This window comes from Kogia breviceps, chromosome 2, assembly GCF_026419965.1.
Source record: "Kogia breviceps isolate mKogBre1 chromosome 2, mKogBre1 haplotype 1, whole genome shotgun sequence".
Classification (NCBI taxonomy): domain Eukaryota; kingdom Metazoa; phylum Chordata; class Mammalia; order Artiodactyla; family Physeteridae; genus Kogia; species Kogia breviceps.
Window position 1 is genome coordinate 56,473,267 of NC_081311.1, and position 22,223 is coordinate 56,495,489.

Genomic DNA, 22,223 nt, shown 5'->3' on the forward strand with positions numbered 1-22,223 from the left:
AGCACTCCAATCATCACAGCACAGCTGGACAAGGACGACGATGCAGATTACGCTCGCCTCGTGAAAGGGAGAATTGAGAAAACCCTCTTGGGAGAGGTATGAAGCAATCCCTCTGAATAATAAGAAAACTAAACCAGCAGCGTTGCCAGTAAGCGTAAGAACCACTTGTAGTGGATTTACTAGTCAGTGTGTCCACACTGCTCTGTATCCTTAAAAAAACAGAGTGAGCCTTGTGTGCTCTGAGGGAAGGGAAAGTGACTGATGAACATTCTGATCTTTTGACACCACAGATTTCAGAGTATATTGAAGAAGTGTTTCTTCCTGACGATTGCTTTATTCTCGTCAAGCTCTCCCTGGAACGGATCAGACTTCTGAGGCTGGAAGTGAGTCACGTAATTAAATGCCTGGAGGAAGTCGTCCTCTTTTAGCCCCAAGATAGGCACTGATAAACTAGGGCAAGAGCTACGCAAGGCACAGGAAACCCTGCAGAGGCTTTCACTCAGTGTCTGGTCTGTGAGTCTGTTGTACCTTCACATTTTCTCTCTACACCTGACCCCGGCACAGACATTGGAAATTAGTGGAGGTTTTGTGCAGGCCATGATACCCATTTGCTGTGATAACAGCATTACAGCATCTGGAAGGACTGTAGTGCCAGCTGTGTCTTACTCATCCGTGGGCCCCCAGCACAGTACCTGACTGGCTCGGGAGATGTTTTTGGATGCGGGGATTGACCTGGCTTAATTATCGTTGGTGTTTATGTACAGGTAGCAATGGCAAAAAAAGGGGTGGGGGGTGGGGATCTACTCTTTAATGAATAAGGCAGAGGTGTACGTTACGGTATGTAAATACACAGTATATCCTCCGGTATTAAAGTATCGTGGTGTGGAGAGAGATCGGGGGGAAAAATGACTGAAAAGGCTTCTTAGAGGGGCAACGATGCAAAAAGACCAAGAAACACTGGAACCGCAGCCTCCAAACCCTGCTAGTAATGTCCTGGGCGTGCGGGCCCTCACAGGTGAACGCTGAGACGGTGAGGTATTCCATCTGCATGTCCAAGCTCCGCGTGAAGCCTGGCGACGTGGCCGTGCATGGTGAGGCTGTGGTGTGTGTCACCCCCCGAGAGAACAGCAAGAGCTCCATGTACTACGTGCTGCAGTTTCTGAAAGAGGATCTCCCCAAGGTGAGACACAGGTCACTTCTCCAGGACCGCGTCTGACCTAATTCCTGGAGATGCATAAAAGGAGGGACCGTGCTTACCTCTAACCTGAAGAGTCAGGTGTCAGGAAGCCACAGGGCGTTGTCACTGCTGAGACCGAGGGTGGCGCCTTGTTTCTTCATTTCTTTGCTACACCCCTAAGGAGTCAGGCAGGTTCCGGTTTCCTTCTTAGCGCTGCCTCACCAAGTCTGCCTGTTCGGTTTCTCTTTGTTGTTTCATAAAACTGGTGGTGGAAGGAGGCACGGTCCCCTGAGCTTCTGCTTCCCCCCAACTAGAGCAGCACACAGGCACTCCCGAGTTTGGCATGCTGCTGACCATCACCCCTGAAAATGGGGTGATCCAGGTCACAAACCCAGGCCGTGACGTTCCCAGTTCTCACAGCCGCCGTGGTTTCCCAGGCTCCTGGGTGGGCGGGGGCCGCAGGCACTGCGGGCTCTGGAGCCTTATCTGTCTGTGAGTCCAGGTGGTGGTGCAGGGCATCCCGGAGGTGTCCCGAGCTGTCATCCACATCGACGAGCAAAGCGGAAAGGAGAAGTACAAGCTCCTGGTGGAGGGTGATAACCTGCGGGCAGTCATGGCCACCCACGGTGTGAAGGGCACCCGAACCACCTCTAACAACACATACGAGGTACTGCTTACGGACGGGGGCGCCTTGCAGTCGTCCCGTCTGCCTCCTGGCACGCTCCTCCGACCCTGCCGTTTGCTCTTGGTCTGCACCCCCATCTCTGGGGAAGGGCACGGGGTGCCGGGAGCTGCAGGGTGGAGGAGGACATGGCTGCCTCTGCTCATCCTAGCCCTCCGCAGGTGGAGAAAACCCTGGGCATCGAAGCTGCCCGGACGACCATCATCAACGAAGTCCAGTACACGATGGTCAACCACGGCATGAGCATCGACCGGCGGCACGTGATGCTGCTCTCCGACCTCATGACCTACAAGGTTCGTGGGGGCCTGGCAGCCAGGCGTCGCAAACCCAATCTCAGGAGCACGAAGCTTGTAGGGCACATAGCACGCCCAACTGTGATGACCACCGTTACCCCAAGACCGAAGTACAGTTGGTCAGGTTTGGGTGTACTGGTAAAATTCCAGCGTGAAAATTTCAACCTCACGGCAGGAGACAGAGCGTGGTTTTCGTCCTTTTTAGAAATTGTATCTTAAAAGAAAACTAGCCATTGCCGAAAGCCCAAGGATTCCATGGCAAACTGAGGTTTATTCCCTGTGAAACCCATTCATCACACTTCTTCTGTAGCCATTTCCAGGTTAAAGAACAAGTTAACGTAACCTGAGGGGGGAACTGAGGTTGGTATTTCGGGCCGTGCTGGGTCTTCGTTGCTGCGCGCGGCTTTCTCCAGTTGCGGCGAGTGCGGGCTGCTCTTCGTTGTGGTGTGCGGGCTTCTCATTGCGGTGGCTTCTCTTGTTGGGGAGCACGGGCTCTAGGCGTGTGGACTTCAGTAGTTGTGGCACGTGGCCTCAGTAGTTGTGGCTCACAGGCTCTAGAGCACAGGCTCAGTAGTTGTGGCTCACGGGCTTAGTTGCTCCGCGGCATGTGAGATCTTCCCGGACCAGGGCTTGAACCCGTGTCCCCTGCATTGGCAAGCGGATTCTTAACCACTGCACCACCAGGGAGGTCCCGAGCATGTCATTTTTATCCTGACTTTTTTCTAACATTATAAATGTTTTCCATGTTGTTACATGGTTTTATGAATACACTTTTTAAATGATGGCACAACATGCCTTTAAATGAAAGCACCTAAATTTACATAACTCTTTTACTATCTTGAGGCTTTTAAATTATTTGAGTTCTGAGTTGTTTGAACCATAAGAAACATCTTCAGAAGTACTCCCTTTTTACTTATTTATTTATTTATTATTATTATTATTTTTTAGAAGATGTTGGGGGTAGGAGTTTATTAATTTATTAATTTATTTTTGCTGTGTTAGGTCTTTGTTTCTGTGCGAGGGCTTTCTCTAATTGTGGCAAGCCGGGGCCACTCTTCATCGCGGTGCGCGGGCCTCTCAGTATCACAGCATCTCTTGTTGCGGAGCACAGGCTCCAGACGCGCAGGCTCAGTAGTTGTGGCTCATGGGCCTAGTTTCTCCACGACATGTAGGATCTTCCCAGACCAGGGCTCGAACCCGTGTCCCCTGCGTTAGCAGGCAGATTCTCAACCACTGTGCCACCGGGAAGCCCCAGAAGTACTCCCTTTTTAAAAGTTAGATTCTCAATTCTACTTTTCAGGGATTTTGACCGTGCTGTGCAGCTTGCAGGATCTTAGTTCTCCAACCAGGGATTGAACCCAGACCCTCAGCAGTGAAAGCGCAGAGTCCTAACCACTGGACCGCCAGGGAATTCCCTACTCTTCAGTTCTTTTTTAAATTAATTTTTATTGGAGTATAGTTGATTTACAATGTTTTGTTAGTTTCTGCCGTACAGCAAAGCGAGTCAGTTATACATATACGTATATCCACTCTTTACTTCTCAGTTCTTAACTCTGTGTTCCAATGGCACCCGGCTGTGAGTATAAGGATCTGTGTTGTCGGTGGCTGATGGCCTCAGAGGGACACAGGTGGGACAGATAGCTATAAGGATCCTGTTTAAACCTGAGACTGTGACTTGCGGCTCTGCTGATTTTTGCTGCTTCTGCTGAGGGAAGGCGGGGCATGCGTTTTATAAGTGGCATGAGTACCACTCTGGCTCTCTCTCCTGTGGTGCAGGGTGAAGTCCTGGGCATTACTAGGTTTGGCCTGGCCAAGATGAAGGAGAGCGTGCTGATGCTGGCCTCCTTTGAGAAGACAGCCGACCACCTCTTTGATGCCGCCTACTTCGGGCAAAAGGACTCCGTGTGTGGTAGGTTTCGTGGTCGTAGCAGCCTCCCCGGAGGCTTTTGTTGACGCAGCTTAGACCGTGGCTGGGGCTTCTCAGGAGGTGGAGAAGCTGAGCAGGCAGAGCTTTTACTTAAGAATAAAGTCACAGATCATGGAATTGGAACTGACCTATCTTTTATCTCCAAAGCCTGACTGTGGCAGCCTGCATCCCTCACATTTCTAGAAGGCCTCTCTGTCAGTACAGAGAAAAGATCGCTGCTGGGCATGTAGGGATTTTCTAGTCCTCAGAATTACAGTCGGCCACTCTGATCCTGCGCCAGGCACCCACTGTCCTGACTTCCTGAGCAAGGCAGCCAGCATGCCTGTTGCTTCCTAGTGGCCATTTCCCCTCTCACCTCCTTGTGTGGATTGGCCACCCCAGACGTGACAGTCAGGTGGGGCCCCGGTCGGTATATGCCTATTTTTTGCTCCTGAGATTAACTCTTTCTTTCCCAAGGGTCACAGGTTGCAAATACGCGGAAAGAGAAATTACATCATTCTTTAAGATAATGAAAGGTAAAAGGACAGAAAAGGGAGCAGAGGTTGGGACAGGAGAAGGGCAATGCCAAGGCAAAAGTAAGAGCGAGTCTGCTTGACAGCAGGGCTAAGACCCATCTCCCCAGCTCTCCCACCAGGATGCTGGGCCTGGTCTCTGCTGTGGCCCCACCCACCGCCCCTTCTCCACCACTGACCCCTCTGGGCACCTAGTGTGGTCACCCTACCCCAACTTTGAAATCTCTTGGTCCTTTAAGTGTTGTAACTCAGTGTCAGCCCTTACTACGTGTTGGTTTTTAGTTTGGTTGTTTGCCTCTCTGGTGCCCTGATAGCACAAAGCCGAGAACATAGCAAGTACACTCTTGATTGTTGTAAAACCAGAAGCCTGACGCAGAGCCCAACATTTAGACCTTAAAAATCTGAAAAGGAGCTTGGAGAATCTGCACTGTCACCTTACTCCTGTCACTGTGCGAGGGCTCTGCCTTCTGAGTGTCTCTGATTCAGGCTGTGGACTCCGAGGTTGGGGTTCTATTAAGCCTCCCTGACCCCTGGGCACAAGGAACAAGTCTCTGCTGCTGTCTCCAGGGGGATTGGCATCTGCTTGCTACGATCCCATTTGCTTGTCCCCTGAGCCCTAAGTTAAGGAAGCACTGGGTGGCAAACTTGGGGTCTCCTGAGTGTCATTCAGTATATGCCTGCTGTCTGAGTGTAGTGCTTATGAAGGTGAGGCCCACACGGTGCCTTTGGCTCAGATGGAGAGACCTCTGAGCCAGCAGCGGGGCTGTGAGTGGGCGCTGCCCTTCCCTGGGATTCCCACAACCCGTCCAGGAGCGCCAGGCCATGCCTTCAGCATCTATAGATGAGGTGTGAAGCGAGCAGCCCAGATTCAATCCGTCGACGTGTAGTGGGGCTGGGACTCCAAGCCCAGTTTCTGACTCCCAAGTCAGTAGTCTCTGTGTCCTGAAAACCTACACGTGTGTCGAGAAGCCCTCTAACCTCCTTTCTGGTTGGTTTCAGGGGTGTCTGAATGCATCATCATGGGCATCCCCATGAACATTGGAACCGGGCTCTTCAAGCTGCTCCACAAGGCTGACAGGGACCCAAGCCCTCCCAGGAGGCCCCTGATCTTCGACACGAACGAATTCCACATCCCCCTTGTCACATAGTCCAGGGAAGAGGGGAACGTTCCTGACCTCGGCTCCTTGTCGTCTGGAAAGGGGCTGGAGGCCAGCAGCTGACTCGTGAGCTTTGTGCTCCCCAGGACTGAGGCCCTGCCATCCCCACCATGCTGGCAGTCAGAGAAGGCCCCCCGGCATCCTAGGAGCAACTCACCCAGTGACCCAGACCACAGCGCAGTGCTTGCTGGGGAGAACCGGGATTTGTCTGTTTGTTTGAAGCCTAATTAATCTAGGGACAGCTCAGCACCTCCTGCCCACTCCACCTCCCTGGACTTGAGGAGCCCCCAGCCCAGAATCTTTGCTCGTTCCCACCTCACCTGTCCCTCTGTCCACTCAGAGAGGTATCCCACCCTGACCGGGAGCCAGGTCTAAGCCCCAGGGCCAGGGCACATCTCAGTTCTTCGGTTCCCCAGTCATGCTGCAATCTCCAAGTGTGACATACTAATGTAAATATTGTTACTATTATTTATTTGTCCACTTTGAAGAATGTGGAGTTTTTATTGTTATTTTGGTTTTCCTTTTGAAACCAAGAAGCTATAGAAACCAAGAAAGCCAGCTTTGAAGCGTCACTGGAAAAACTGGTTAAGCAAATGGGACCGTGTAGGATTTGTAAGTGAGCTGAAACTGTCGTGAGGCCACGCTGCTCTGAAACATCTTTTGCAGACCTCCCGGCTACCCTCTTTTTGTCTACTTCCGACCCCATAGTAGGGGCTCAACCTCATGACAAGAGGCAAACCATCCTTCATGGCCTGGAGACGCCTCGCTGGAGTGCGGGGCCTGCTGAGGTGGGGACTGTCGTGTACACAGAGGTGAGGAGTGAGGCTGGTCCAGGCCCACACACCCGCCTGGGCGGCATCCACACCTTCCTGTGGAATCTGCATGTGTGCCCTGCCACCTGCGGCCGAAGAGCACGCGGGGCAGTTGCAGAGCTGGGGGGGCCCAGAAAGTGTCCCAGGGGAGTGGTGGGAGAGGGTCCTCCCGGAGGGTGCAAGCAGACACCAGGTCTCAGGGCTGAAGTGGTCACCCAGACAGGAAGGGCGAAGAGGCCTGCACAGGGGTGGGTTGCCAGCTAGGGTTGGGGACGTGCCCCAGGTGGCACAGCAGGCTCCTCAAAGAGGAGATGTGTGACCATAGAAAGCACGTGTCGGGCTATGAGGAGAGAACCAACAGGGCATCCCGGGAAAACCTCTGTTTAACTGCCTGCTTGGGCTTCTGCCAGTGACTGCACCGTCACGGGTGGGTTTTTCAAGGCTTATGAGGGCGTTTTGTGCAACATAGGAAAGAAATGTGTGTAGCTTGTCTTCCAGAGAGCACAGGGGTTTGCTTCTGGAGACGGTGGTTCTTTGTGCTGAATTTGCTTCTGGGGATTGGCCCAGGGCCACGGAGAAGGAACTGCGGCCGCTGCAGATCTACTCCCTCTGGAGAACGCTCCATGGATCCTGTCCTCCTTCCTTCCCTGCCCAGAGCCAAGTTTATCGCTCTGGCTCTTCCTTCCCTCCCATGAGGCCTTGGAAAACCAAGGCTGCTTGGTTGGAAGTGAGACGATAGTGAAAAGTGGGGCTTTGACCCTGCTTTCTGGCTCCATGCACTTGAGAAGGAAGGTCTACTTCTGAAATGACAGCCTGTTCATCTCAGTGTATCCAGCCACTGGAAGAAACAGCAGCACAAACCAAAGAGATGGGCATCTGTTGAGCAAGAAGATGGTTTGGATGATTAAAGAGATGGATGTGGTAAAAGAAAAAGTAGGGGAGAGTCAAAGAATTCAAGCAGTATAATGTACCTACCTTCTTTGGTCATTCCCTAGTTGACTCCCCAGGTTCTGAGTTAATGCCACTGAGGTACTTAGCATAACCCATGGTTCTTGGGTCTGTGATTGGGATGAGTGCTTTCCCTCCCATACTGACGTGACTTTGAGTTAGGAATTCCTGACCTGAGTGACTTTTCGGCAAGGCTCAGGCTTAAATTCTGTGAAAATTAGTTTGATCCCCACGCCCGTGAGGTTAACCTACAGACTTCTCTTAGGGTGCCAGTGATGTGAAAAAAAGACCATTTTCTCACATTCAGCCCCGCCACCACACACATCTCTGAACTAAGGTGGCCTGGTTGAAGACCAAGTGTCGAGTCCATTAACACACTTACTCAGGGTTGCCCCATGAAGCCCCACCACGGACTCTGCTTCTCTCACCCAACCTGCCAAGAGCCACAGAGCCACACGGCTGGCTTCCTGATAACTCACCTGAGAAGTAAGCCGCAGGCCTGATCAGATCCAGGACTGCTGGAATCCACGCAAGGGCCAGGGAGGGTGGAAATGGGTGGCGGGAGGGAACACCGGCGCCCACCTTGCTCTGTTTGACACATACGTGAAGTGGGGGGGGGGGGGGGGACCGTGGCATCCATGTGCTGCTGTGAGTAATAAAGGCGGCACTGGGACTTCCCTGGCCGTCCAGTGGTTAGGACTCTGCGCTTTCCGTTGCAGGGGGCACGGGTTCCATCCCTGGTCGGGGAACTAAGATTCCACATGCCACTCGTTGTGGGTGGCCAAAACAAATTTTTTTTTTTTTTTTTTTTTTTTTTTTTTTGCGGTACGCGGGCCTCTCACTGTTGTGGCCTCTCCCGTTGCGGAGCACAGGCTCCGGACGCGCAGGCTCAGCGGCCATGGCTCACGGGCCCAGCCGCTCCGCGGCATGTGGGATCTTCCCGGACCAGGGCACGAACCCGTGTCTCCTGCATCGGCAGGCGGATTCTCAACCACTGCGCCACCAGGGAAGCCCCCAAATTTTTTTTATTATAAAAATAAAAGCAGCACTGCCAGGAGCCTCCTCCTGCCTTGGTGAGCACTCCCTGACTCCCTGCGTGAGACCTGTAATTGCAGTGGCTGCAGGCCAGAGGTCGGGTTCAGACCAGCATGCCATTCCGGGGAGGGGCACGCCCCCAGTGAGGAGTGAGATACCCTCCTTGTGGTGCTGCCACTGGCCCGTAGGCAGTGCTGGCCAGTAAACCCTACTCCAACTTCCCCACTGTGCGTCCCAAGGGTGGGAGTTAAAATTCTCCCTAGTGTGTGATCATCTGCCCAGCCCTGGCCTCGGGCTTTGTGCAAGCACCAAACTCAAACACCAGATAGCAGTGTATTCTCAAGAGTGAGCTCCATAGAAGGTTAGGATTTTAGTCTGGCCTGTTTGGAAGAAATAAGAAAAATACATTTAAATTGCGTCTCATCCATTAACAGACACATGTTTCTGACTGGTGATCTGTCCAGTTCTTGACCCTTTTTCCATCCTACGTACCAGGGGATCAGAATAGCGATTGACTCAGTTACAGTCCCCACCCCCTACCCCCCCCCATCCTCCCTGCTTTGTTCAGGACTTTGGGGGCGGAAGAGACATTCTGGAGTCTTTCAGAGTCTGTGTCAGAGTTAAATAAATTACAGTGCTGTGTTTATATTTCAGGGTTTATCCATTTGTATTCACATTGATTCATGTCTGATTGACACTATGGAATGATTATTTTTCTTGAATTTTTGTTGTCTCTTGGCAGAACTCTCTTTTTCTACCAAAACTCAAAAGAAGAAAACTTGTTATACAAAAAAGTGTAGCAGTTCATCCCTGTGGGTTGTGAAACAGGGTGATTGGGATTCATGTGAGCTGTAACTCCCAAGATAATTAATGTTCCCGCCACAAGCCCGCCTCTAGAGGTAAGCAGTGAGCACCCAGCGCCCCCCGCCCCGAGTGTAGCTAATTCAAACCCAGTGGGACGCAGCAAAGTGTCCCCCACACCCGTGCCCTGGAGATGCCACCTGGCCAGGATCAGGTGTCTAGCTTAACTGTTCTTTCATTCATTTGACTAGTAAAGGCCTGCTATGTCCAGAGTCTTGTCATAGGTACAGTAGTAGACAAAACAGGTAAATCTGATACTAGTGTATCTAAAAAGAATTCTTCAGCAGAAGGGGGTGAAGCAAACTTGATAAAAACGTGTCCAGGGCTTCCCTGGTGGCGCAGTGGTTGAGACTCCGCCTGCCGATGCAGGGGACACGTGTTCATGCCCCGGTCCAGGCCCGCGTACCGAGAAAAAAAAAAAAAAAAAAAGTGTCCAGCACAGGGTAGGGTTAAAGCTGCAAAATTCCATGACCTAGCAACCCCACTACTGGGCGTATATCAAGGGAAGACCATAGTTCAAAATGATATATGCTCCCCAATGTCCATTGCAGCACTATTTACAATAGCCAGGACATGGAAGCAACCTAAATGTCCATCAACAGATGAATGGATAAAGAAAATGGGGTTCCCATACACGACGGAATATTACTCAGCCATAAAAATGAATGAAATTGTGCAATTTGCAGAGACGTGGATGGACCTAGAGACTGTCACACAGAGTGAAGTAAGAGAAAAATATCGTATATTAATGCATATATGTGGAATCTAGAAAAATGGTAAAGATCTCATTTGCAAAGCAGAAACAGATGTAGAGAAAGGGGTGCGGGATGAATTGGAAGATTGGGATTGATATATATACACTATTGATACTACATATAAAATAGATAACTAATAATCTACTGTATAACACAGGGAACTCTACCCGGTGCTCTGTGGTGACCTAAATGGGAAGGAAATCCAAAAAAGAGGATATATATATGTATGTATATATGTGTATATATATATATATATATATTTATATATATGGTTGATTCACTTTGCTGTACAACAGAAACTGACACAGCAGTGTAAAGCAACTATACTCCAATTAAAAAAAAATTTTTTTTTTAATGCAGAATTGAGGGCCTGGCTCCTTTGGGCAGGCTCAGTACCTCAGGCCTTACCAGGGCAGAGAATGGTCCCTCTGAGCCAGCACGACCCCCAGGTTCCAACCCTTTCATATAGGCCCTCCATGCCCCATTTGTCCTTCCCTTGGGCCTGGATTTTGGAGGGTGTGCCTCCAAAATCCAGGTGAGCAGAGAGGACTCGAGCCTGTAGTTACTGGGAAAGGATGCAGCTATCCTTATCCCACCACCAACATAGAGTTAATAAGTGGATATTACGCTTTTGTTCTGTGCCAGGTGGTGTCCTGAGCCCTCAGAGAAAGTCCCTGCATGCATGGGGTTTCCATCTGATCAGGGAGTCAGGGTCGTCTTGTGGTTAAGAGCCTGGGTTCAGACTGTCAGAATTCAAATCAGAATTTCCCCTTTTTATCTGGTGGCCTTGAGCTAATGATTTAACCTCTTCGCCTCACTCATTTATAAGATAGGAATTCCATTTATTGGTACTTAACTCATAGGGTCATTGTGAGTTTCAACAGGGTTATGCATATAAGGTCTTAGTACAGTGCCTAGCACAGAGTACATGCTCATTAAGTATGTTTGCAATTATGGTGACTATCACTGTTTTTACTGAAAAATATGATTTGCGAATTCACAAGTAAAACCCAGTCCTCTGACCCTTTTTAATTCACTCAGATGGAGCTGTCTTTTGCGGCCTTGGAAATAGGGTCTCCCTAGACATAACTCCTGCCTCACTCTCTGCTCAGTCAGATCCCGGGAAGTATTTCACACAAGGGACAAAGAAGGCTAGGGGAGGGAACAGACATTTGGCAGTCATGTGGCTGAGGGCTTGAACATTTGCATTTAGGCCATGAAGTAAATGTGATCTCATTTGAAGGGTTGTGGGTAGTAAGACCAAAATAACTCAGACTTTTTATACAGAGATGTGGATATTGATATATTTATTTACATAGGTGTATTGTATAACAGGGTGTCCCTCTCTTTAAAAGAGACGTTGCCATTGAAAAATCATCAGCAAAGAATATATTAAGAAATTGGTAATAATGGCCGCCTCTGAGGATAGAAACTGGAAGACTGAAGGGTAGAGGCATGAGGGACTTACTTTCCACTCCTTTCTAATGTTGTACTTGGGTACTTAAGTACTTAGGTATTGCCTTTTTTTTTTTTTTTTTTTAATCAATATCTAACTGTAAAGGAATCAAGTCGTCTCGGAGCAGACTTTGTTCTAGAAAGTGATAAGTGTCCTGTCCTGAAAATAGCTGAGTGATCCCTTCCAGTTATATAAACATAAATCAAGTAGGCACCAGATATTCAGGGAGGAGGACATCGTTATCAGGATAAGTTGACAAAAAAATCTAAGTTAACACAGCCTTGGGACTTCTCTGGCAGTCCGGTGGTTAAGACTCTGCATTTCCACTGCAGGGAGTTCAGGCTCCATCCCTGGTCAGGGAACTGAGATCCCACATGCCGCGAGGCGCTGCCAAAAAAAAAAAAAAAAATTAACACTGCCTTAAATACCTAGGATTTTCTTTTCTGACATAAAAAGACCAGAGAGGGCATTCCAGGATTGATACAGAAATTTCACAAAGCTGTGGGGGACCGAGGCCCCTCCCAACCTCCCCTTCCACCAGCCCTAGGATACGGCCCAGCCCTTATTCCTCATGGTCCAAGGTGGCTGCTTGAGCACCAGGCGTTAGAGCCAGAAGAAAAAGGGAAAGAAGCGTAGCACTTCCCTTGAAGGAAAGTTCCCAGAAGTTAACTTGGCATTTCTGTTTACATCCCCTCAGCTGGAACTAGCCAAACCAAGTTCCCAAGGAGGCTGGAAGATGGTCTTTGGGTTCTGGGTGGCCATGTAGGGGCTTCTGTTAGCAAAAAGCATGGAGAGGAGCAGAAGTGGGCAACAATGTGTCTGCCTGTGGAGTATCAGGACTTTTTGTTGGTTTTTTTTTTTGCTTGCCAAAAGTGGGAAATTTCCCCAAACTCCTCAGAACCTGAATGTTGCTGGGGGGTGCAACCATGGAACCTCTTCCTCTTCAAAAGGGACTGAGACACCCCCCACCCCCACCCCCGCACCAGCCCTTCACTCTCCCCTTTCTTGCAAATTTTATGCCTGAGTTTTTGTTGTTGTTTAATAATCTGACATTTAAGGGACTCCCCTGGTGGTCCAGTATCTAAGACTCTGCACCCCAATGCAGGAGGCCTAGGTTCAAATCCTTGGTCAGGCAACTAGTCCCACATGCCGCAACTAAGAGTTCACATGCCGCAACTAAAGATCCTGCACGCAACAACAAAGATCCCGTGTGCTGCAACTAAGAACCGGGGCAACCAAATAAATAAATATATATTTTTTAAATCTGACATTTAAATTAGATCACATTCCTTAGCACACTGTTCAAAATATCTCTAGACTGATGGAAAATGTAACGGTCAAGCGTTCATTCAATAAATAACACTGTTTATTGCTCACCTACTATGTCCTGACCCCAGTACCAGGTGCAGGGTATTGAGTAGTGAACACTTCCATGGCTCCTTTCCTTCCGGAATTAATGTAGTCACATCACTATCCAGCAGAAATGTAATAGAAGCCACATATGTAAGTTAAAATTTTCTAGTATCCACACTTTTTAAATTGTGAACTTAATTTTAATAATCTACATAATTCAACATATCCACAATATTTCAACATGCAATCGATATAAAAATTATGAATGAGGTATTTTACACTCTTCACACTAAGTTCTCAAAATCCAGTGTATATTTTACTCTTAACAGCACATCTCAAGTTTCAAGTTCTCAGAGCCCATGTGTGGTTAGGGGATACTGTATTCAGATTGAAAAGCAGTCTGGACGAGACAGTAAACAAATAGACAATTACAAACCGTGCTAAGAATCGAGGAGACAGCTGCAGTGATGGAGAAGGAAGAGGAGGCCTCTGTGAGCAGTGACAAAGCAGATTCCTGAAGGATGAGCAGTGCAAGGGTATGAGCGTTTCCAGGCAGAGGGGCCAGTGCGCAGGAAGGCCTGTGGAAGGAGGGAGCCTGGCCCCCCAAGGGTCGCCAGTGGGAGACCAGCCACATCATCTCCAGGAGCTCTGACCTGGGGTCTGAGCCGAGGCCAGGCCCCAGAGAATGCCCATGGCCTCCTGTCCCTCCTGAAGCTACCCACTCAGGTCCTCTACTCACTGTCCGAGGAACTTGCAGTGAATACCTCTTGAGGCTTAAACTGGCCTGAAATCATCTTCTGTTGCCTCTGAACCTGGCCCCAAACCCAAGGCCTTTTTTTTTTTTTTTTTGCTGTACCACACAGCTTATGGGATCTTAGTTCCCCAACCAGGAATTGAGCCCGTGCCCTCAGCAGTGAAAGCACAGAGTCCTAATGACTGGACCGCCAGGGAATTGTTCCCAAGGCCTATTTAAAGGTGGATAATCTACACTCAGAGAGAGAGGAGTCAGAGAGAGGCTAGTGTAGGCTAGTGTAGAAGGACTCGTCTCACCGCCTCCTTAGGAAGCTTGTTGGCACAGAGTAACACTTGGTATGCACTCTGTACACTGTGTGCCTTGGACCTGTGCTTCCAAACTTCTCCATTTCCTTGAGGAGGGGGAAGCCAGGAGTGAGAAGAATCACGCCACTGCGCCCTTCCGTCTGCACCACCGCTGAAGAATGAGCCATCACATACCACTTGAGGTTGATATTAGAAATAAAATAAACCGGACTCCCCAGATAGACTCCACCAGTCTACCAGCTGCTCAAGACAAGTGGTTTTTTCAGCTTTCTATAAAACAGTACTCAGGGTAGGTACGAATTTGCAGGTTTGCCGATAAATCCATTGGTCCAGCAGAAATACTCCTGGACTATCCAAGACTCAAGCTGTAGTCCTCACTCTGCCTGCCATTAGCAGCACTGCCTTAGGCACACTGCTTCCTCCTTTTGGTGTCAGTTTCCCAGTCTGTAAAATGGACATTAAACCCTCAGCCATGCTTGTCAGCTTTAATGCATCTTCTGAGGCATCCAGGAAACTGGAAGACTAAACTGTTAGCTGTGCTGCCAGAACACATGGAAGGAGCCGGTCACAACTGATGGAGCCTCCAGTCTTCACCAGTTCTTCTCACACCTCACTCTTAGTCCCTTGGGGGTATTGTCCCAAGACCGCTGTCCCAAGAGCTGGGCCCCAGGAGCCCCAGCCCTTGTGGCGGTGCATGCCACCGCTTATCCTGGCACTCCCTAGCCCCTTTCCCTAACCCTGCATTTAAACCACCGTTTAGCCTACAGAGTTAATTATTTTGCTAATTATATCTCCCCCGGGCTTCCCTGGTGGCGCAGTGGTTGAGAATCCGCCTGCCGATGCAGGAGACACGGGTTCGTGCCCTGGTCCGGGAAGATCCCACATGCCGTGGAGCAACTAAGCCCATGAGCCGTGGCCGCTAGGCCTGCGCGTCCGGAGCCTGTGCTCCGCAACGGGAGAGGCCACAACAGTGAGAGGCCCGCATACTGCAAAAATAAAAAATAAAAAAATATATATATATAATTATATCTCCCCCAGTAGAATGTAAGCTCCAGAAGAACAGGTATTTTTGTTTATTTTATTTACTGCTGCAACCTCAATGCTTAGCTCAGTACCTGGCATGTAGTAGATGCTTTAAAAATATTGTGGGGTTTTTGTTGTTGTTGTTGTTATTGTATTTTGGCTGTGCCGCTCAGTATGTGGGATCTTAGTTCCCCAACCAGGGATAGAGCCTGTGCCCCCAGTAGTGGAACTGCAGAGTCCTAACCACTAGACCACCAGGGAATTCCCTAAAAATATTCTTTGAATAAGTGGGGTGGATTCAATCTGAAATTCCCTCTCAGTAGAGTCAGGGAGTGAGGGCCTTGGAGCCCAGCAGGCGTGGACTTGAATCCCTGCTCCTTCACTTTCCAGCTTCCTCGCAGCTGCCCCTCGTCCTGAGCCCCCAGTCCCGTTAAGCATCTCCTGCTTGCTGCAGGATCTATTCAGGGACTGCAGGAGCCTGACTGCTGCTTGTCCTTGCACCACTTCCCAAAGGCTCAAGTCCACCTTTGCCGAGGGAGGCCCCCTCGTAGCACTAGAACCAAGGGCTAGGGGCCCGGACCACCGCCTCCTCCCCTCCTCCCATTTCTGCCTGCAGGCCTGGGCCCCAAGCCTGGCCCCAAACATAAGAGCCAGAGCCAAATGTTTCTAGCATATACCACCGTGGGTGATTTATTTAAGGGTCTCCAAATAATCACTTAAGTGTCACCATGGCAACCTGAAGAGTTGCCATGGAGATTGGAGCAGGAAACGTCCCCATGGAGACCCCTGGGAGACTCTCTAGGAAATCATTACCAGGTGGATGGGGCTTGGGAAAGGGGAGCTGGACAAATAAGGGAGCCCCACAGTTCTGTGTGCTGGCAGGAGAAGGGGGGGGTGAAGGGCCAGGGTGGGAAAGACCAGCTTAAAAAGGCAGCAAGTTAATGATCTCCACCGACTCTAAGGGACCCGTGTGGTAAATAACTTTTATTGTATGCACAGAATATATCTGAAAGAAAAGACAGGAAACTAGTAAAAGTGGTGGCTCTCAAGAAGGGGGTGGAGGAGAGAGATTTTTCACTGTATGCTCTTTTGTGTATTATTTGAATTTCTTTTATTATAGGTATGTAGATATTAAATATTCCAAAATTAGGGACTTCCCTGGTGGTGCACTGGTTAAGAATCCGCCTGCCAATGCAGGGGACATGGGTTCAAGCCCTCGTCCTGGAAGATCCCACATGCCGCAAAGCAATTAAGCGTGTGCGCCACAACTACTGAGCCTGCACTCTAGAGCCCCGGAGCCACAATTACTGAGCCTGTGCACCTAGAGCACATGCTCCACAACAAAAAGAAGCCACCGCAGTGAGAAGCCCGTGCTCCGCAATGCAGACTAGCCCCCGCTCGCCGCAACTAGAGAGAAAGCCTACACACAACAACAAAGACCCAACACAGCCAAAAATAAATTAATTAATTAACAAAAAAATAATGATAACAATTTGGTAATGATGTATAATAAAGTTAATCTCAAAAAAAAATAAAAGTTCTCATCACAAGAAAAAAAAATTGTAATGATGTAAGGTGAGGGATGTTAATGAAACTTACTTTAAAAAAAAAAATTCCAGGCTTCCCTGGTGGCGCAGCGGTTAAGAATCCACCTGCCAATACAGGGGACACAGGTTCAAGCCCTGGTCCTGGAAGATCCCACATGCTGCAGAGCAGCTAGGCCTGGGGGCTACAACTACTGAGCCTGCACTCTAGGGCCTGCAAGCCACAGCTACTGAGCCCCCGTGCCACAACTACTGAAGCCTGCACACCTAGAGCCCGTGCTCCACAACAAGAGAAGCCACTGCAACGAGAAGCCCGTCAACACAACTAGAGAAAGCCCACATGCAGCAACGAAGACCCAACACAGCCAAAAATAAATAAATAAAATAAATAATTTTTTTTAATTTCCAAAATTAAATAAGTTATTTACAGAGCATTTACTATGTTAAATATTTTATATCCTCAAAACAACTCCATAAAGTAGGTATTATCCCCATTACACAGATGGGGAAACTGTGGTTCAGAAAGTGGCCCCCAGTCACGCAGATCAGTGGGAATCAAACCCAGGGCTCTCCAGCACCCCTAAGCAAGTCTGGATTCTCTGATCTGCCACTGACATGCTGAGCACCTTTAGTTAACTGTCACCCCTCTGGGCCTCACTTTCCTCACCTATAAAATAGCTTGGCATTTTGGACTGGATGAAGGCAAATGTGCTGCTACCTCTGGCATCCTGTGACCATGGCTCTTTAGAAGCATTTCTAAGCTCTCTTATCACAGCCTGTCTCTTCCTTTTCCTCTCCCTCACCCCACTCTCTAATTCCACCCACAGCAGTGGATCTTCAGGGTTCTAAAGAAAACACAAAGAATTCAGAATGTCAAGCCAGAAGGACTTGGGTTTTTTTTAATTTTTAAAAATTTATGGGCTTCCCTGGTGGCGCAGCGGTTGAGAATCCGCCTGCCGATGCAGGGGACACGGGTTCGTGCCCCGGTCCGGGAAGATCCCACATGCCGCGGAGCGGCTGGGCCCATGAGCCATGGCCGCTGAGCCTGCGCGTCCAGAGCCTGCGCTCCGCAACGGGAGAGGCCACAACAGTGAGAGGCCCGTGTACCACAAAAAAAAAAAAAAAAAAAAATTATTTACTTTTTTCTGGCCGTGCTGCACAGCATGGGGGATCTTAGTTCCCCGACCAGGGACTGAACCCACACCCCCTACAGTGGAAGCGCAGTGTCTTAACCACTGGACCGCCAGGGAAATCCCCAGAAGGACTTTTGAAGAACCTCTAGATCCTGTCTTAGCAAAGGAGGAGGGTGTGGCTCAAGAGAGGGAAGGCGAGCCACCAGAGAAATGCAAACCCAAACTGTGAGATCCCTCCGCACACCCATTAAGATGACGACAGTCAAAAAGACAAAGGGTAACAAGCGTTTGTGAAGCTGAGAAATCGGAACCTTCATACACTGCTGGTGGGGAAATTGGAAACTTCATACACAGCTGTAAAATGGTTCAGCTGTGTCTTAGCTTGAGCTGCTACAACAAAAACCCACAGACTGTATGGCTTAGGCAACAGACATTCATTTCTCACAGTTCTGGACCTGGAAAGTCCTAGATCAAGGTGCTAGCATATTCAGTTCCTCATAAGGGTTGTCATGCTGATTTGCAGACAACCACCTTCTTGCTGAGTCCTCACATGGTGGAGAGAGGAAGCTCTGGTATCTATTCCTCTTCTTAAAAGGACACTAATCCCACCATGGGGGCACCACCCTCATGACCTCATCTAAACCTAATTTTGTCCCAAAGGCCCCACCTTCTAATATGTTAAGGCTTCGACATATGAATTGTGGGGGGCAGGCAAACATTCAGTCCATAACAAGCCACTTTGGAAAACAAGTCTGGTAGTTGCTCAAAAGTTTAAACATAGGTTTACCACATGACCCAGCAATGCCACACCTAGGTATATCCCCAAGAGAATTCAAAAATATTTTAACACAAAAATATGTACATGAATGTTCATGGCAGCATTATCTGTAATAGACAAAAAGTGGAAAGAACACAGATGTCCATCACTGGATGAACAGATAAACAAAATGTGACATACTCATAGTGGAGTATTATTCTGCCACAAAAAGGAATGAAGTACTGACACATGGTACAATGTGGATGATCCTCAAAAACATTACACTACGTGAAAGAAGCCTCTCACAAAGGATCACACATGACCACATATTAAATGATTCTATTTATATAAAATGTCCAGAATAGGGAAATCTATAAAGACAGAAAGTAAATGAGTGGTTGCCTAGGGCTGGGGGGATAGGAAGGTTGGATGGTGACTGCTAATGGGTATGAGGTTTCTTTTTGGGGTGATGAAGATGTTCTAAAATCGATTGCAGTGATAGATGCACAACTCTAAGTATTCTAAAAGCCACGTACTTGTATACTTTAAATGGGTAAATTGTAAGGTGTGTGAATGATATCTCAGTAAAGCTATTCTTTAAGAGAGTGAGATGGACTTCCCCGGCAGTCCAGTGGTTAGGACTCGGCGCTTTCACTGCCATGGCCCCAGGATCAATCCCTGGTTGGGGAACTAAGATCCGGCAAGCTGCGTGGCACAGCTAAATAATAAATAAATGAATGAATGAATGAATGAGAGTGAGAGGGAAATTACTACCCCAAGGTCACACAGCCTTAGTGGCCACTCTAGGACCTGCCTCCTGGCCAGCCTCCTCTCACCCCTTCTGCTCTGTATAATAGGGGCCAGCAGGGCCTCTAAGGCTGCTTCTGAAATGAGCAGGTGCAAACTACTGGGGGCTTCATACTGTACCCTCCTACCCCTGCCCACCAGCCACAGCAGCATTCTTTTTTTTTTTTTATTGAAATATAATTGACTTACAATGTATTCGTTTCACATGTACAACCTAATGATTTGATATTTTTATACATGATGAAATGATCACAATAAGTCTAATTAGCATCTGTCAGCATCAGAGTAGTAGTCTTTAATAAATTGGACAGCCTCAAGATTTCATTTGGAGAAAGAGTTCCACAGCCAAAAGGAAAAAAAAGTAAAATTTCAAAGCCATCAATGAGAGAAGGTATTAAGGAGGGAAGGCAAAGTGATTAAGAACCTGGGCATCAGCCTTATAGGAAGCATCCCTTCTTATTCTGATGCTTTGATATCGTGGGGCCTATGCTGACCCTGAAGAGACTGTGCTTCTCAGGAGTAGCCAATTCCGACAGATAGTAAAGGGCTCTCCGGTGAGTACACCTTCTATAAGCAAACTAGTCAATTCAGAGCCCATACACCAACCATCCTCTTTATCAAGACCTTACAAACTCTCACACTCTAGGTGACTATTTCCCTGTCCGAATCATCCCAGAGGCAGGTATCAGACAACGAGGGGCAGCCCTATGCCCCAGAGCCCACTGAAATTATTCTAACTAGTCAGTCCTGTGTCTACATACTTGTCTCACCTGTGTTTCCTGCAGAAACCACAATAAAGGCTCTTGCCCATGTTCCCTCTCTCTCCTGCCTCCTGACTGACTGACCCCGGTGCTTCCTGGAGTGACCCTGCATGGTGTGCCCCCTCCTCTTGGGACTTGTGAGTAACATACTATCTTTTCTTTCTTTTTTTTAAATTGAGGTTTAACTGCCATGTAACATTATATTAGTTTCAGGTGTACAACATAATGATTCAATACTTGTATACAGTCTGCCCTCTGTATCCAAGGGTTCAGCAACCATGGATTCAACCAACCATGGATCAAAAATATTCACACACAAAAAAATTCCAGAAAGGTCCAAAGAACAGAACTTGAATTTGCTGCACCAGCAATTATTTACATTGCATTCACATTGTATTTACAACTATGTACATGACATTTACATTGTATTAGGTATTATAAGTAATCTACAGATGATTTAAACTATACGGGAGGGGCTTCCCTGGTGGCCCAGTGGTTAAGAATCCACCTGCCAATGCAGGGGACACAGGTTCGAGCCCCGGTCCCGGAAGATCCCACATGCCAAGGAGCAACTAAGCCCGTGCGCCACAACTCCTGAGCCTGCGCTCTAGAGCCCGTGAGCCACAACTACTGAGCCACGTGCCACAACTACTGAAGCCTGCCCACCTAGAGCCCACGCTCAGCAACAAGAGAAGCCACCACAATGAGAAGTCTGTGCACGGCAACGAAGAGTAGCCCCCGCTCACCACAACCAGAGAAAGCCCACGCACAGCAACAAAGACGCAACACAGCCAAATAAATAAATAACTTTTTAAAATAAATAAATAAAAAATAAAGTATACAGGAGGATATGTGTATGTTACATGCAAATACTACACCATTTTATATAAGGGACTTGAGCATCCGTGGATTTAGGTATCCTCAGGGGTCCTGGAACCAATCCCCAGGAAATATCGAGGGATGACTGTGTATGCAAAATGATCAATCACCACAATAAGTCTGGTTAACATCTGTCACCATACATAGTTACCAAAAAATTTTTTTTTCTCTTGATGAGGACTCGTAAGATCTACTCCCTTAGCAACTTTTTTTTTTTTTTGGCCGCACCGCAGAGCTTGTGAGAGCTTGTGACAGTCATCTCCTGATCTGCTGGCCTCATCATACCTAAATAAAGTCTACATTTTAAAGCAGGCCTCATTCTGCTCTAAGCTTGCCTTGGCTCCCTATGACCTCAGGCAAACTCCTTCACCTCCATGCTTCAATTTCCTCATCCATAAACCCGGTTACTCAGTTACCCACTGTACCTGCCTCGGGGCCCTCATATATAATTGTGTTGTATATATAACTGGCTGTGGTTTGCACAAGGGGGCCATGCCGAAGACCCAGTGGACACTTCCATCTGGACCCTGCTCTGCTTGCCGAGCTATGGATCTACCAGGAAGAATGAGCATCTAGACCTAATTTGTAAAAAGGCCCAAATGGGTCAGAAGTGGTCCTCGTCCACCTCGTGGGGCTGCCATCCGTACTAAAAGAGGTAAGAGCTGTGAAGCACCTAGCACCTAGTAGAGCACCTAGCACTCCAAAAATAGTGTCACTGTGGTCTCTGGAAGGCAGGAGGGGGCTCCTAGGTACTGTGACAACATCAAGGAAGGCATCCATTCTTTTTTCTTTTAGGGGTGGAGGGCTGTAGGCGTACCTCAAGTTGATTTTATTTAAGTCTCAAAGGAAGATGACCTGAGTTGGCACCCAGTCTATGAATTAACAGATATTTGTATGATCACATTCATAGCAGCTTTGTTCACAATAGCCAAAAGGTGGAAGGAACCCAAGTGCCCACTGATGGATGAATGGATAAAGATGTGGTGTATCTATACAATGGAATACTGCTCATCCATAAAAAGAATGAAATCTTGCCATTTGCAACAACATAGATGGACCCAGAGGGTATTATGCTAAGTGAAATAATTCAAAGAAAGACAAATACTGTATGATTTCACTTATATGTGGAATCTAAAAACAGGGACTTCCTTGGTGGTCCAGTGGTTAAGACTCGGTGCTCCCAATGCAGGGGGCCCGAGTTTGATCCCTGGTCAGGGAGCTAGTAGTTCCTGAATGCCGCAACTAAAGATCCGGCATGCTTCAACGAAGATCCCGCATGCTGCAACTAAGAC

At 48.4% G+C, this 22,223-nt stretch overlaps 1 protein-coding gene across 2 annotated transcripts in view; it reads left to right on the forward strand.

The window, feature by feature from the left end:
- Nucleotides 1–6,417, forward strand: part of POLR3A (RNA polymerase III subunit A) — a 52,511-nt gene extending 46,094 nt beyond the window's left edge. For both annotated transcript variants that reach the window (XM_059053117.2, XM_059053116.2), the window contains 7 exons: nt 3–96; nt 291–383; nt 1,016–1,180; nt 1,680–1,844; nt 2,021–2,152; nt 3,929–4,061; nt 5,591–6,417. In XM_059053117.2, coding sequence (XP_058909100.1) covers nt 3–96; nt 291–383; nt 1,016–1,180; nt 1,680–1,844; nt 2,021–2,152; nt 3,929–4,061; nt 5,591–5,739 — 931 coding nt within the window. In that variant the 3' untranslated portion in view covers nt 5,740–6,417. The remainder of the gene's footprint in view (nt 1–2; nt 97–290; nt 384–1,015; nt 1,181–1,679; nt 1,845–2,020; nt 2,153–3,928; nt 4,062–5,590) is intronic.
- Nucleotides 6,418–22,223: the final 15,806 nt, after the last annotated feature.